Source organism: Leptidea sinapis, chromosome 1 (assembly GCF_905404315.1).
Source record: "Leptidea sinapis chromosome 1, ilLepSina1.1, whole genome shotgun sequence".
In the NCBI taxonomy this organism is placed as follows: Eukaryota; Metazoa; Arthropoda; class Insecta; order Lepidoptera; family Pieridae; genus Leptidea; species Leptidea sinapis.
In genome coordinates, this window is record NC_066265.1 from 12093756 (window position 1) to 12108531 (window position 14776).

The 14776-nt window shown below is 38.5% G+C and overlaps 2 protein-coding genes across 3 annotated transcripts in view; one reads left to right on the top strand and one right to left on the bottom strand.

Moving 5' to 3' along the window:
- Window positions 1-14776, top strand: part of LOC126966524 (zinc finger protein 431-like) — a 29810-nt gene that overhangs the window by 10209 nt on the left and 4825 nt on the right. The window contains exons 6-14 of one of the 2 annotated variants that reach the window (XM_050810658.1): window positions 4009-4198; window positions 5694-5871; window positions 6444-6637; window positions 7831-7991; window positions 9028-9186; window positions 9916-10062; window positions 11478-11555; window positions 13717-13785; window positions 14597-14680. In XM_050810658.1, coding sequence (XP_050666615.1) covers window positions 4009-4198; window positions 5694-5871; window positions 6444-6637; window positions 7831-7991; window positions 9028-9186; window positions 9916-10062; window positions 11478-11555; window positions 13717-13785; window positions 14597-14680 — 1260 coding nt within the window. The remainder of the gene's footprint in view (window positions 1-4008; window positions 4199-5693; window positions 5872-6443; window positions 6638-7830; window positions 7992-9027; window positions 9187-9915; window positions 10063-11477; window positions 11556-13716; window positions 13786-14596; window positions 14681-14776) is intronic. The other variant, XM_050810665.1, reaches the window with a different exon arrangement.
- Window positions 1276-2470, bottom strand: LOC126967095 (dnaJ homolog subfamily B member 13-like). Its single transcript, XM_050811487.1, has one exon. It carries the CDS (start codon window positions 2409-2411, stop codon window positions 1392-1394), a length of 1020 nt encoding a protein of 339 aa, XP_050667444.1. The 5' UTR covers window positions 2412-2470; the 3' UTR covers window positions 1276-1391.

Here is a 14776-nt window from a genome sequence, read left to right on the forward strand (position 1 = left end):
AGGCTAATTCAAAATATTTTGCAACTTCGGTCTTGTTTTCTAGATACACCAACTGCATAAATAACTTTGTAGCCCTTATAAAATATTTAGGATTACAAATGGTATTTATGCAGTTGGTGTTTTTTTTTTTATGAAAATAAGGGACGAGACGAGCAGGACGTTCAGCTGATGTCGTTAGGCTTGATAATTACTTGTTGGGGCTGAATAAATTGCCCGACTTGGTATTAGATACATCGATCTCACAACTTTTTACGGTAGAAGAACTGAGCTGCGCGATTTGGTTTTTATTTTACAAGTTATGTTTTTGATGGTATCGGGCTGTCGGCCGTCTATCAGCTAGTATAAGTCTATAAATGCAAGGATGTTTAAGTTGTTTGTAAAAATATTTTGCTGTTATACCTCTCGGAGCCACTTCTTTGACATTATAGTTAACATTACCAGTGGGAGGCTCCTTTGCACAGGATGCCGGCTAGATTATGGGTACCACAACGGCGCCTATTTCTGCCGTGAAGCAGTAATGTGTAAGCATTACTGTGTTTCGGTCTGAAGGGCGCCCATAGCTAGTGAAATTACTGGGCAAATGAGATTTAACATCTTATGTCTTAAGGTGACGAGCGCAATTGTAGTGCCGCTCAGAATTTTTGAGTTTTTCAAGAATCCTGAGCGGCACTGCATTGTAATGGGCAGGGCGTATCAATTACCATCAGCAGAACGTGCTGCTCGTCTCGTCCCTTATTATCATATATTATAAAAAAAAAATTAGTTGGTCATTTCATGTTAGGATATATAATACTTAGTATTTATCACTTGGTACATATTATAAAACAGTCTTTCGCTGCGTCTGTCTGTCTGTTCGCAATAAACTCAAAAACTACTGCACTGATTGTCATGTTGTTTTCGCCAATGGATAGCGATTCTCGAGGAAGGTTTTAGTTCATAAATTGGTTAGCTTTTGTATACATTAAACTAAAGATATTTGTTGGCAGTCTGCAGTGCAGCCGTCTGGCAGCTTTCAACGAAAATGCTGCTTAAACATTTTGAGATATAACAAAATAATGTATGGTCGAATTGTGTATCTTAAATACTTAGTTCTACAGAAAAGCCCGCAATGGCTTATGTCTATCTCTTATGGATAACTTACTATATTCATTTAAATACTTTAAAAAATTGAGTTATAAAACGGTAATACAAAAAGCTGTTAACACAAATACGATATTAATCCCTATCAATTTATTACTACATATTATAAACTCATTAATTTTTTCTAGTGGCAAAACAGCGTCTGTCGGGTCAGCTGATTACTAATAAAATAAACTTGTAATAAATATAAACACAATACTGCAATCTCTTTTATTTGTTTACTTTTCTCAACTTCGAATCATGACAGTATATTAATTATTATAAACAGAGGTGGTGGACAATGTGCCACATTTAAGATTATCGAATTTTTTGTCTTCGGCGTCTTTAGTTCGGAATGCTTCTTCGAACGCGATCTTGCTTCGTTTGGACAAATATTCGGGAAATTCAACGTTGAATCGTATTATTAAATTGCCTTTTGCTTTTGTCGGACAGACGGGAATCGGCAAACCTTCATCCTCAATAACCTTCTCGTACGTGGGTGTTATAACGTCTGTTATTTTGATGCGAAGAATACGATCGTCCAGAGTTTTTATTGTCAGTGAAAATCCGCAGAGAGCTTCTTTTAATGTTACAGTTTTCATCATTAGAAGATCGCTTAGTCCTGATCTGACGAAGTCATCATGCGGTCTATCTTTCGTTATGAATATAACGTCAGCAGGGATCCTTGTTGGACCCTGGTCGCCTTCTTCCTTGAAACGGATCTCTGTGTTCGGATAGATGCCGGGCTTTATTGGTATAGACAGGACCTTCTCCCGAAGATTCAGGTTTGAGCAGGATTCGTCAGTAAACACTAACCGTTGTATCTTCATTTTCTTAAGTCCGCCTCTGTATACTTCTTCTAACGAGAGTGATAATGGACGCACTAATGCCGGATCTTTTTCCTTGTAGCCTTTTCCAAGGGGCGAATCGAACATTGGTTGGGGATTCTCGTAGTAGTCTAAGAGGTCTGCATATGGATTAGTAGTGCCGAAAAACTCTTCGAACGTTCGGATCGGTTCTCCATGGTAAATGTAAGGTTGGATGTATTCTGTTGGACCAGGTATCCCTCTTTTCAGCCCTTCCTCACCATACTGGTCGTATACGGCTCTGTGTTTATGGTCAACAAGGACCTCGTAAGCTTCGCCGATGAGCGCGAATATTCTTCGCATGTTCTCATCATTGTCGTATCTCTCTGGATTGTATTTTAATGCGAGCCTCCGGTATGCTTGCTTCACCTCTAGTTGAGTGCAGTTTCTTTTAATCCCCAATATTCCGTAGTAGTCAAATCCCATTATTGTTGTAAAAATTGTACCACGAAAGTTAATAAATAATGAATTGTATCAAATCTGGCGTCTAGTGTCATCGGAAATTTTATAAGATCACAGACATACGAAAAATACAATAGGTTTCAACAAAGCGTTGCTTAGCCGAGCTGTCGAAATCAATGTCTTTTTACACTCTTTTTATAAGCTTCACCTGTATTTATTTTGTTTGTAACAGTACTCATTTGGGCGTGATTTTGATCTTTATAGGGCCAGATTTCGTTCAAACTTCGTAGATGTATCGAGGACCAATGACGATACACTCAATTGATAAAATTATTCCATTTTTCAATTTGTAAAATAAGATTTGTGTTAATTTATATAATTTTCACCTATCGTCTAGATTGGAATTGGTGTTAATTTTAAATTTCAACCACTATCTTTAACCGATTTATCTAATATTAGGAAATTTTCGAAAACAAAAGAGAATTTTTCTATAAAATAGTGCTTTTTAGTTTTTTTTTTAAACTATTATTTATATTATATTTTAATCTAATGACGAGTTGAATCCAATGGCAATGATTCGACTCCAAAAACTACAATAATCGTAACTAGAATTAGATTAATTAATTAGATTGTATAAAAATACGCAATTATTTTTATACTTTAAAGTGCATATTATGTCTATTATTTTTGAAGTCGGTTGTTTTTTGTTAATTTTTTCTTTTGATTTTTAGTGTATTTGAAGTACACTAAATAACAATTTGTCTAAATATGTGTAGATATACAAAATTTTTTCAATGCAGCAATGAACGTAAGCGCTTTGCAATTTGATTATAGACAGTTAAAAATTCTGCCACAGATCGCACCCTTACTGTAAGTCGTTAAGGAGTCCCATTGATCATCATATTCGACTACGACAATTACCTACTTGACCATAACTATTTTATGGTAGATGACTTAAATATCCGGATATCATAAATAAGATTCGGCCGAGTATCGTTAATTTGCTCCTAAGAATTGAAGAGTTCCGTTACTTTTGTCATGGATTCCGTTATCAGAACCGAACCAAACTCTCACCAAACTAACTTTAAACTATATATGTAAATAAAATGTTCCAATAAAAATTAAGTAAAAATTAATTAAAATCATAAAAGTCTTAAAAGCAAAGTGGATGATAAATTTACGAATAACTCAATATCGCGCCAACCAATTTCGAATATCGATTTTATGAAGAATCATCGAAATCGGTTGGCGCGATATTGAGTTATTCGTAAATTTATCATCCACTGTGCTTTTAAGACTTTTATGATTTTCTCGTGGATGTCATTGTCAGATCTGGACCAAAATACAATGGGACCACACGGGAAGCGAGCTTTCAAATAAAAAAAGAATTATCAAAATCCCCAGGTTCACCCAGACGAAAGTATTGAGGTAACAAACTCACTCCTCCTGTTTTGAAGTCGGTTACAAACATTGCAAAAGTTATTATATTTCTCCAATTTTATGTGCACCATATCATATTTGCATAAAAAATTTAGTGTTCTTTGTATGTAATAACCCTTTCTGTATCTCCCATACGAATTTTTACTAAGCTGGCCGTTATCATTAATATCTCATGCTTTAGGTCCATTTCCGCATGCACACGGGAGAAAAGCCACTCAAATGTTCGGAATGCAACAAGGCGTTTAGGCGCCACTCCACACTTTGCCAGCACATGAAGAAACACCGCGGTATCAGGAACCACGTGTGCAATATTTGCAACAAAGCCTTCTACGAGGTGTCCAAACTTAACGCGCACATGAGAGTCCATACAGGTGAGATTGCTCGTTGTGAACAACAGAGAATCTAGATCAAAAGGTGCCTGTACATTATTGACTACACTTAGTCTGGCCATAAATACTGTTACAATTGAAAATAAAGCTTGGTCTACTCAGTCTTGGTTGGAAACGAACGTTTCGGACTTCATCAGAGCTGAAGACTGACTGTCGTCTAGTCCCGATAACGCTATGATAATTTGGAGTCCCTAAAATGATCCGTACGTATGTCAGTGAAGAATTTTCCCATAGAAAGTGTGCGTGCTTCTATTGATAACTGGGCTCAACGCTTAAAGGACTGTATTGCAGCCAACGGAGACCACTTCGAATTAGCTTTTTATATTTTAAATTGTTTTATATTAATGTATTCATCTAACACACTGTAAAAGTGATAAATGTTATTGCAATAGTTTTTTTTTTCTTTTTTTCAGTATTTATGGCAAGATTAGGTAGTCGGCCACATAAATTAGAGTTTTGCTTTCATCTCTGGTTATGGCATAGTTCAGTATCAAATGTAACTAATTGACCGCGTGAAAGTCAGAGCTTTTCGGTTTGTCGAAGATCCAGTGCTGTGGACGGCTAGATTATCACTTAGCGTTGCGTAAGGATGTGGATTATTTGTATGGCATTTATCCATGCCATCTTTGCGCGACACGCCACAATCTTGGATATCATCCCCATCATTTCAATGTGTGGCGTTCATCTACACTACGATTTTCAATGTACTTTCTTCCATGCACAAGTAAACTATGGAAGGTGCTTCCAAGCGCGGTATTTCCAAGACAATTCGACATAGGTAGCCCTAAAAATGCACGTACCCTCCTAAAAGGCCGGAAACGCTACTCTAACACCTCCGCTGCTGCAGGAGAATGTGGGCTGTGATTCCTCAGTATCAGATGATTTATAAGTTAGTTTGTCCTCGTAAACCCATAAAAATGTTAACGTGTCTGTTCGTTGAGAAGTGCACCTACCTACAGGTCTGTCTATGTAGAAATGGGGTGGGGGGCTTAATTCCCGCTAGAAATAATCCATAGGTACTTTTTCAGTTCTTGATGTTACTAGTAGAGTATATTACGGGTGGAAGGGATGTTCGATTAATGATTTCGGACAGTTTTCGGGCGTGCGGATTGAGGATTCTCTCCTCAATTCCTCCTAGAAACAATCAATAGGTACGTTTTCGGTTCTTGATGTTACTAGTAGATTGGTTCGAATAACGATTTCGGACGGTTTTCGAGTGTGCGAATTGAGGAGAGAAACGCGCATTTTTATTAGGAGGATAGACGAGCGTACGTGTCACCTGGTGTTAATTAATCACCGCCGTCCACATTCACTTGCAATACCAGAGGAATAACAGGAGCGGTGCCGGCCTTTGAGGAAGGTGTACGCGTTCTTTTGTACCTTACCCATGTCGTATCGTTCTGGAAACACCGCACAAGGAAGTTCTTTTCTTGCTATTCTCCCTTTTGATGAAGTATGTCCTATCATGTCTTTTCAGGGGAAAAACCCTTCGAATGCCAGTTCTGTACCAGAAAGTTCACGCAACTATCGGCGCTGATCTATCACCGAAGAACGCACACGGGCGAGAAGCCTTACTGTTGCAAGGTGTGCCCGGCCAAGTTTACGACGTCGTCGGCAAGGAACAACCACCTGTTGACTCATACTGGACTGAAGAAGTAAGTTGATGGCAGTTGTAGTACGTAGAGTAACTAGGTGGTCTTTTTATGAAAATAAGGGATGAGACGAGCAGAAAATTCAGTTGATACGCCTTGCCCATTAGATTCTGAGCGGCACTACAACTGCGCTCGTCACCTTGAGACCTAAGATGTTAAGTCTTAATTGCCCAGTAATTTCACTAGCTACGGCGCCCTTCAGACCGAAACACTATAATGTTTACACATTACTGCTTCACGTCAGAAATAGGCGCCGGTAAATAGTTATTAAAATGTAATGGTAATTAAATGATTCATTGCGGGTCGACTGTGGCCTTTATACTCATGCCTTTCATTGCTGCGTATGTTTATACAATTTAATTAATTAATCGAATTCTAGTTATGGTTATTATTATTTTTGGAATCGGTGTCCTTCCGCCACGACCCGCTCTCGCCTCTCGCCTCCTCACGACTCAAGCACATCTCACCTATAACTATGTATGTAGTGACAAACCTTTCTTGGATGACACCGAGTTCCACCAAGTTCGTAACGCATCTTGAAAGGCCATATTAAGATCTTCCAATGATTGGTGTAGGTTCGTGTGTCCCGTGTGCCTGAAGGGCTGCTCAAGCCGGACAGAGCTGAGGGTCCACTCCAGCAAGCACACGGGTGAGAAGCTGTTCGGATGCGAGACGTGCTCGCAGCGGTTCAGCTCAGCATCATACCTGGCCGTCCACCGCCGCTCTCATAACACCGAAATCAAATACCACTGCAACATCTGCGATAAAGGTAATAGAGTTTTTTAAATCTATATAATATATATAAAATTCTCCAGTCCCGGTGTTTGTTACCAAACTCCTCCGAAACGGCTTGACCGATTTATTTGAAATTTTATATGATGTTCAGTAGTTCTGAGAATCTGCCGGCATCTATTTTTCATACTCCTTTGTTTTATGGAATAGGAGGACAAACGAGCGTACGGGTCACCCGGTGTTAAGTGATCACCGCCGCCCACATTCTCTTGCAACACCAGAGGAATCACAGGAGCGTTACCGGCCTTTAAGGAAGGAGTATGCACTTTTTTTGAAGGTACCCATGTCGTATCGTCCCGGAAACACCGCACAAGGAAGCTCATTCCACAGCTTTGTAGTACGTGGAAGAAAGCTCCTTGAAAACCGCACTGTGGAGGACCGCCACACATCCAGATGGTGGGGATGATATCCTAACTTGTGGCGTGTCGTGCGAAGGTGGAATTCGGCGGCAGGAATCAGGTTAAACAGCTCTTCGGAACACTCCCCGTGATAAATGCGGTAGAAGACACACAATGAAGCGACGTCTCTACGCAACGCCAAGTGATCCGTTCACAGAGCACTGAGTCCCCGACAATTCGAGCTGCTCTACGTTGCACGCGGTCAAATGGATCGAGCAGATACTGGGGTGCGCTAAAACCCGAGATGACAGCAATACTCCATGTGTGGCCGGACCTGTGCTTTGTAGAGTGTTTTACAATGGCTGTAACATACAAAACAAATTAGCTGTGCTGCATCCAATAAATGAACCGTGGTCAAAGTTAAAATCGTTATAGATATCACGTCATATTTCATAAAAAGTTATAAATATAAATTATCGTATATCGGATGTATAATCCTTTAGAGCTTGTATTCATTGTATGTGTAAAGATGCTTCGTTAACACATGAAAACTTCTTTTCTTTCTTACTTTCTTTACTTTCATAATTAGTACTCGCATCCAACAAATACAATGATTTATTAACTAAAACAGTTCGACCTGGAACAGTCATTCAGCTTAATACTCGGAAAAATATGGAATATTAAACAAAGTGTCATATAAATATTTCAACCAATCATCGTGACAAATTTATGTGACCAATTATAAGTGCGGAATGTACGTTTTGGACTTAAATACTCAAATAAGGCTATAGAGCCAATCTCTTTTCAAAAATTTATCAAATTTCTTTCTCAGGTTTTACGGATTCCAATGCGTACAAGAAACACTTAAAAACTCACACGAAAGACAAAGGAACAGATAACTCGACGGAGGTGACGCAGGAAGTGAAAATAAACATGGATAAGGAAGTACCGGAGATCGAGCAGGTGGATGAACAGGAGGACACGCAGACCCAGGTGACGGTGGGAGGGATATAAATTTACTTATTACTACGTGAATATTATCTATATACATAAATGAATTGCTGTTCGTTAGTCTCGCTAAAACTCGAGAACGGCTGGACCGATTTGGCTACTTTTGGTCTTGAATTATTTGTGGAAGTCCAGAGAAGGTTTAAAAGGTGAATAAATAGAAAAAGGCTGCTAAATTAAATAATTTTTTTTATTTAATTTAGCAGCATTTTTTAATAAAAACACACATTCCTTTGATGTGTCCATACATAATTTCTATGAGAGAATTTATTGACGCACGGTTAGACTGCTGTGAAACAATTTCATTATGACAGCAGGGTGCATATTTTACGAAGTAATTCTTGATGTTATGATATATTATTGACAAATTCATATAAAAACATTATTTTATTTATTATATACAGAACAACGTCTGTCGGGTCAGCTAGTAAGTAATAACGATGATATAATATTTTGAACAGTAAACACCAACAGTCTGAAGACGAAGGTTTTCAACCAGTGTGTGTTGCCAGTGATGAATTACGGTACGCAGACGTGGTCGCTAACTATGTGCCTGATAAGAAAACTTATGGCCGCTCAAAGGAGAGGGCTATGCTTGGAGTTTTCCTGCGAGATTGAATCAGAAATGAGGTGATCCGTAGGAGAACCAAAGTCACCGACATAGCCAAAATGATTGCGAAACTTAAGTCGCAGTGGGCAGGGAACATAGTTTGACGGACAGATGTTGAAAAGTCCTAGAATGGCGACCACGTACTGGAAGTCGCAATGTTGTTAGGCCCCCCACAAGGTGGACCGACGATCTGGTCAATATCACCGGAATACGTTGGATGAGGGCAGCGCAGGACTTTTTATAAAACATTTAAATTTATTTATAAATAAAGCCTGAACAGTGGCTGGGACTTTATTATAGAAGTGTATACATTTATCCTTAAATTTATTTTGTATCTTATGAAGCCTACTAGAATTAGTTACAAGCAATCCCTTATTTATAGTGTTATAATAATAATAATAATAATAACAGGTCACAGAAGCGCAGGGCGAAAGTGCACAGAAGCGTTACAGATGTGGCCTCTGTGTAAAGAGTTACACATATTTACACAGTCTGAAGCGGCATATGCTGACTCATGTGCAGATGTGTGTGTATAACACAGATGTCTCCGAGAAAATGTACGCGTTTAAGGTAAGGCAACGATTAAAAACTTTAACAAAATATTTAGGTTCACTGTTTACTTCTAAATTTATTCTGTATTTTTAATTATGGAAAAGGAACAAACGAGATTCTCTTACAATCACAGGAGCTGTCGTATCGTCCCGGAAACAACGCACAGGGAAACTCATTCCACAGCTTTGTAGTACGTGGAAGAAAGCTCTTTGAAAACTGTGGACGATTGCCTTTCGCCTCTACACCAGGCATCCTCAGGACGTGTTGTCTCGCCAAAGATGGCACGAGTATCGGGATCGTGTCGAATTGTTTAAAGACAAATATTGGCGGAATTAACACTAAAGAAAGCTCAAATCATTTGTATACTCACACACTGATAAATGCGGTAGAAGACACACAATACTTATTCTGTATAAAATTAAAAATATATATATTTCTGTGCATGCTGTGTTTATTTGTAAGATTCTTGTAAAACCCAAAAAAACTGAGCGGCAACACAATTGCCCTCGTTACCTAGAGACTTAGCTGTAAAGTCTCATTTTACCATTACCAAATTCACTAGCTACGGCGCCCATCAGATTGAAACACACTAATGTTTACACATTACCGCTTCACGGCAGAAATAGGCGCCGTTGTGGTACCCATAATCTAGCCGACATCCTGTGAAAAGGAGCCTCCCACTGGTGGATGATTTTAATGTTTTAAGCGTGTGATACGATGAGTGTATGAATGGATGTTTGTGTTCAGCAGCAACAGCAAGTGCAACAAGAACAACAGCAAGTGGCGCAGCTTCAGCCGCAGCAGTTGCAGCAGGTGTTGCAGGTGGGCAGCGTGCAGCAGCTCGCGGTGCCGCTTCAGCACGTGCAGCAGGGCCTCGCGGTCTCCGGCGTGCAGGTCAGCCTAATAAAGACACAATTTTAAATAATTTGTTATGTTTTAAAAGTGTAAACCCTCAATCCTGGCATTAATACACAAAATAAAATTTGAAAACAAAATATTGTGAACGATTTGTGTATTAATCCGAGAAGTTATCACTTTAAAAACATATCAAATTGTTTAGATTTACAAGAGCGACATCTCAAGTCAATTTCCTAATATTGGGATTGAGCAGATTATCAACTGTAAAGTAGATCCTGTAGATGAAGCCACAACCTGAGAGTTGAACAAAGCATACAAGATTTTATGACGATACGTCATTCGAACGGTTAGCGCAGTTGGCAGAGCACTCGCACGGAACGCGAGAGGTCGTGGTTCGAGTCCTGTGATAGGGGTTAGGGGACTCTATTGGTTCACTCTCTGTCCAATCGTTCGGGGTTTGTCTGTCAGGGGAGTCAATTGTTAGACAGCTGAATGGCCAATTCCAAAATGGCCGAATTGCAAATCACAGATAACGCGCGATTTGAATACAGACTTCAGGAATGCGATAGTGCTGTGACCTAATTATAATTGATGACCATAATCATGAGTGTGACGATACGTTTAAAAGATGCTTCAAGTTTACTATTTGACACTAGGTTAAAATGACAAGATTGACTGTCCTCAGCTTCTGAATAAAATTAATTTTCGTGTCCCTAGTAGATCCCCGGAAGCAAATTGCTCCGCTAGTTCCACCGGTTCGAAGATGTATGTTTGGAGCGAACTCTCCTATTCCTAGGCTGTGCAAGATGGTAAACATATATAGCGATTACATCGATATTAATTTCACGACTTCTGTCTATACAGTTCGTAAATTATTTGTATGTAAGTTTAGTGAATAAAATGTAGTCATAATAATTATGTTTCTTAGTTTTATAATATATATATAATCATCTTAAATAATAATAATTTCAAACCAAATCATTTAACTATTATTACTTGTTAGCGTATATTTTTTTTTCCCCTTAAACTAATATTTACTTTGTGAAAATTATTAAAGCATGAGGTAGATACCTGTAATTGTTTGTTACATTAAGCACATTATATTTAGTCTATATTATAAATATATAACGCATCAATGTAAACAAATGTTGGTATTTCTAAATAAATAATAAATTTTTGGTCTGCCTTTCATCAAGACACATGTCAAAAAAATTTTTCGACATTTCTCGTGCGTGGCAATGAATAAGACTCGCTTTTTTTTTGGAACGGAACCAAATGGACTTGGATCAGTCATTCTTAATTAAACTGACTTTTTTACTTATTATCTCACTGCCATTTTAGTTTAAATGTATAGTTACTTGATCTTATTCCTGCGTCGGAATTCGGAATATAACATATAATACCAAGTACCAAACATATCTAACTAAATAGTTTTAAATTTTGTTTTGCAGACGGTACAACAGCCGTATCCTGTTATGTCGACAGTACAATCGCTGCAGCTGCAACAGACGCAACAACATAATAATGGGGTATGTTGTCATATCATTTTACTAATTGCACTATCCTTCACGAATACTATAACTTCTTGAAGCTTCTTTGTATAATGGCGACTTGAGATGGATACCATTGAAGCATCTTTTCCGGCAGTGAAGTAGTAATGTACAAACAAGTGTTTCAGTATGAACGGAGTCACATCCTAACATCATCGGCCCTACAAATAAACTTGGTATAAAGTTATAGGTACCTGAGAATAAACCAAGAATATGCAACATATTTACAAATAGACATTTTACTTATTATTAGTTTAGTCGGAGGTATAACGTTTCCCGCGTTTATTTCCAAGGCCGCTTGACATTCGGAAAACTTCAGAATTATCATTGTATTGACAGTGTTGTCAACGATATAGTCAATATTTTGCAATTTCTAGGTTTTTTATCATGTATAACTTTATACTTACCAAGTTTATTTGTAAGTCCGGAAATGACTAAAAGTGACTAGAGTTTTTCTGATGCCGCTCAGAATATTAGTTTCAGTGGAGAATCCTGAGCGGTACTGCATTGTTATAGGTAGAGAGTATCACTTACCATTACCACTTCAAGCTCTTCTCATCTATACATACAAATAAAATTGGAGTGTCTGTTTGTAATATTTAAATAACCGTTTTTTACTACATGTATATATATTATATACGGTAGGTACATACACCAAAGTAACATTTTTTACAATTTATGTCCAAGTAATGGTCTGACTCTAAAAATAATTTGTATGGCAAAACAACGTTTGCCTGGTCAGCTAGTTAAAAGAATATCTTTAGCTGTTGGTGATAGGGTAAAGAGAGATAAAAAATTATACAGTGGAAGTAATCATTTATTTGGAGATCACAGACACACTACACAGCAGTTACTATTTACAAAACACAATAGTTATCGCGCGCGGGCTGTTGCCTCGCATCAGCCTAGCGAAACTCTCTAAGAAAAAAGCGATTGTATGAAAAGTACAGTCATTGACCGATGACGGCTATAATCTTGTTTAAAACAGAGATAGCTGAAATTCACGGCGTATTAAGCAACTGTTCGCTTTCGAACGTAGTCGGATTATACTTCGTCGCCATAATATTGGAATTACTATGTCAAATCGCTGCGCGTTTCATATTAAATTAAATTCCAATTTTTACTTTGGCAGTCCCGCCTCTTATAACGTAGTATTTACATCTTTGACTCGCATATTCATTGTTGCGGGGCGGCTTCATATTATAATTGTAATTTATTTTCTTATCTATGGATTGTTATGCCAGGTGGAACCATCGCCAACAATAGGTATTCATTATTTTTCACCAATCGACGTCTACTGTGCGCCCTTCATGCGTTAACGGCAGTGGTTTCCCAAAATTAAGTCCGCATGGCCCAGTAAATAGAAAAGCAGTCAGGGAAAATTAAAACAGAATTCCAACACAAACCACTGTATTATGTACAGATTTTACAATTATAACTTTCAAATATACACTCTCGGAATTATTTAACAACACTTTAACACGGCAGAATAATCATTTTTCCGCCTGGGTCTTCCGCGTAGGTCCTTACGGGCCTCGGGGTATCTGTTTGGGGCGATGGCCCCTTTCAGTAGTATAAACGCCGCCTGCAACTACAGGCGGGGCACTGGGTGGGACCGGTTGGTCCGCGGTGTCATGTCCGGTGGTATCTTGCTACAGTGCGATCAAGCCCGCGTAGTGTCGCGAGCGATCTGCGGACTGCGGCAGGGTGGTAGGTCCGTGGTTAGCTTGCGCCCACCGCTTAGCGAGTTCGAGCCTGCTGGTGAGCGTAGTGTACCGGTGAGCGCCCATCAGCCAGCGGCGAGGAAGCAGTCGTGTCCTAGGAGACTAGGTCACGTGGTAGGCCTCTTATGTAATTTTGTAAAAATTAATCCCGAGCAAGGCATTATATACCCTTCGCCACCTCTCTCCTCACACCACTACACTAGCGCCACCTTTCAGACACCCGCTGCTCACTTCACTTGACTCGTTACAAATAATACTTGCACATTACTGTTTCACGTCAGAAAAAGGCTCGCTGTGGGTACTCACCTCAATTCTCTCAGTCATATTGGGCGATGATAACGGAAAGGTCAATAATAATTATTTAATTATCATATTATATTATATAATAGTAAGCCCTTGTAAATATTTTATTACAGCAACAACCGCAGCCGCTACAAGTACAGACCATACAGATACACCCGCATCACCAGCCAATACAGATACACGTGAGTATTGCCTAAAGACCGATTTCAATATTCCTTCTCTAGTTTAAGATTTCTAGTCGAGATGTCTTTCGAGTCCAGATGTCCCCCTTCAATAAATCCTAAATCTGTATTTTTAATTTTAAGTTTATTTGATTCCAGATGTAGTCCGTCAATCAATGCTGAGTCTGTATTTCTAACTTTTAGATTATTTAGAATTCAGATGTCCCTCCCCCCAAGCAATCTAGAATCTGTATTTCTAACTTTAAGATTATTTAGATTCCAGATGTCCCGCGCCAATCAATCCTGAATTTGTATTTCTAAATTTAAGATTATTTATATTATAGGTGTCAATCAATCTTGAATCTGTATTTCTAACTTTAAGATTATATAGATTCCAGATGTCCCCTGTTAATCAATTCTGAATCTGTATTTCATACTTTAAGATTATTTAGGTTCCAGATGTCCCTCCCATTAAACAATCTAGAATCTGTATTTCTAACTTTAAGATTATTTAGATTCCAGATGTCCCTCCCCCCAAACAACCTAAGAATCTGTATTTCTAACTTTAAGATTATTTCGAATCCAGATGTCCCCCGCGTCAATCAATCCTGAATCTGTATTTCCAACTTTAGGATTATTTAGAATCCAGATGTCCCTCCCCCCAAATAATCTAGAATCTGTATTTCTAACTTTAAGATTATTTAGATTGCAGGTGTCCCCCGTCAATCAATCCTGAATCTGTATTTCTTATTTAAGATTATTTAGATTCCAGATGTCTTATACTATAATATGAATTTTGATACATTTTGTATACTTTGTGAATGTCGAGCAGACCGTAGGAGTGCAGCAAGTGCAGCAAGAACAACTGCACGTGGCGACCTCGAGCTGTCAAACAATGCTGCCAAATATACTGCAGGTAATATATATATCACCTTAGGGTGAACACACATTTTCGTTTCGATGAGTTTTTAACATGTTAAGTAGATTTTTTTTTTTAAATAAATTGCTTGGG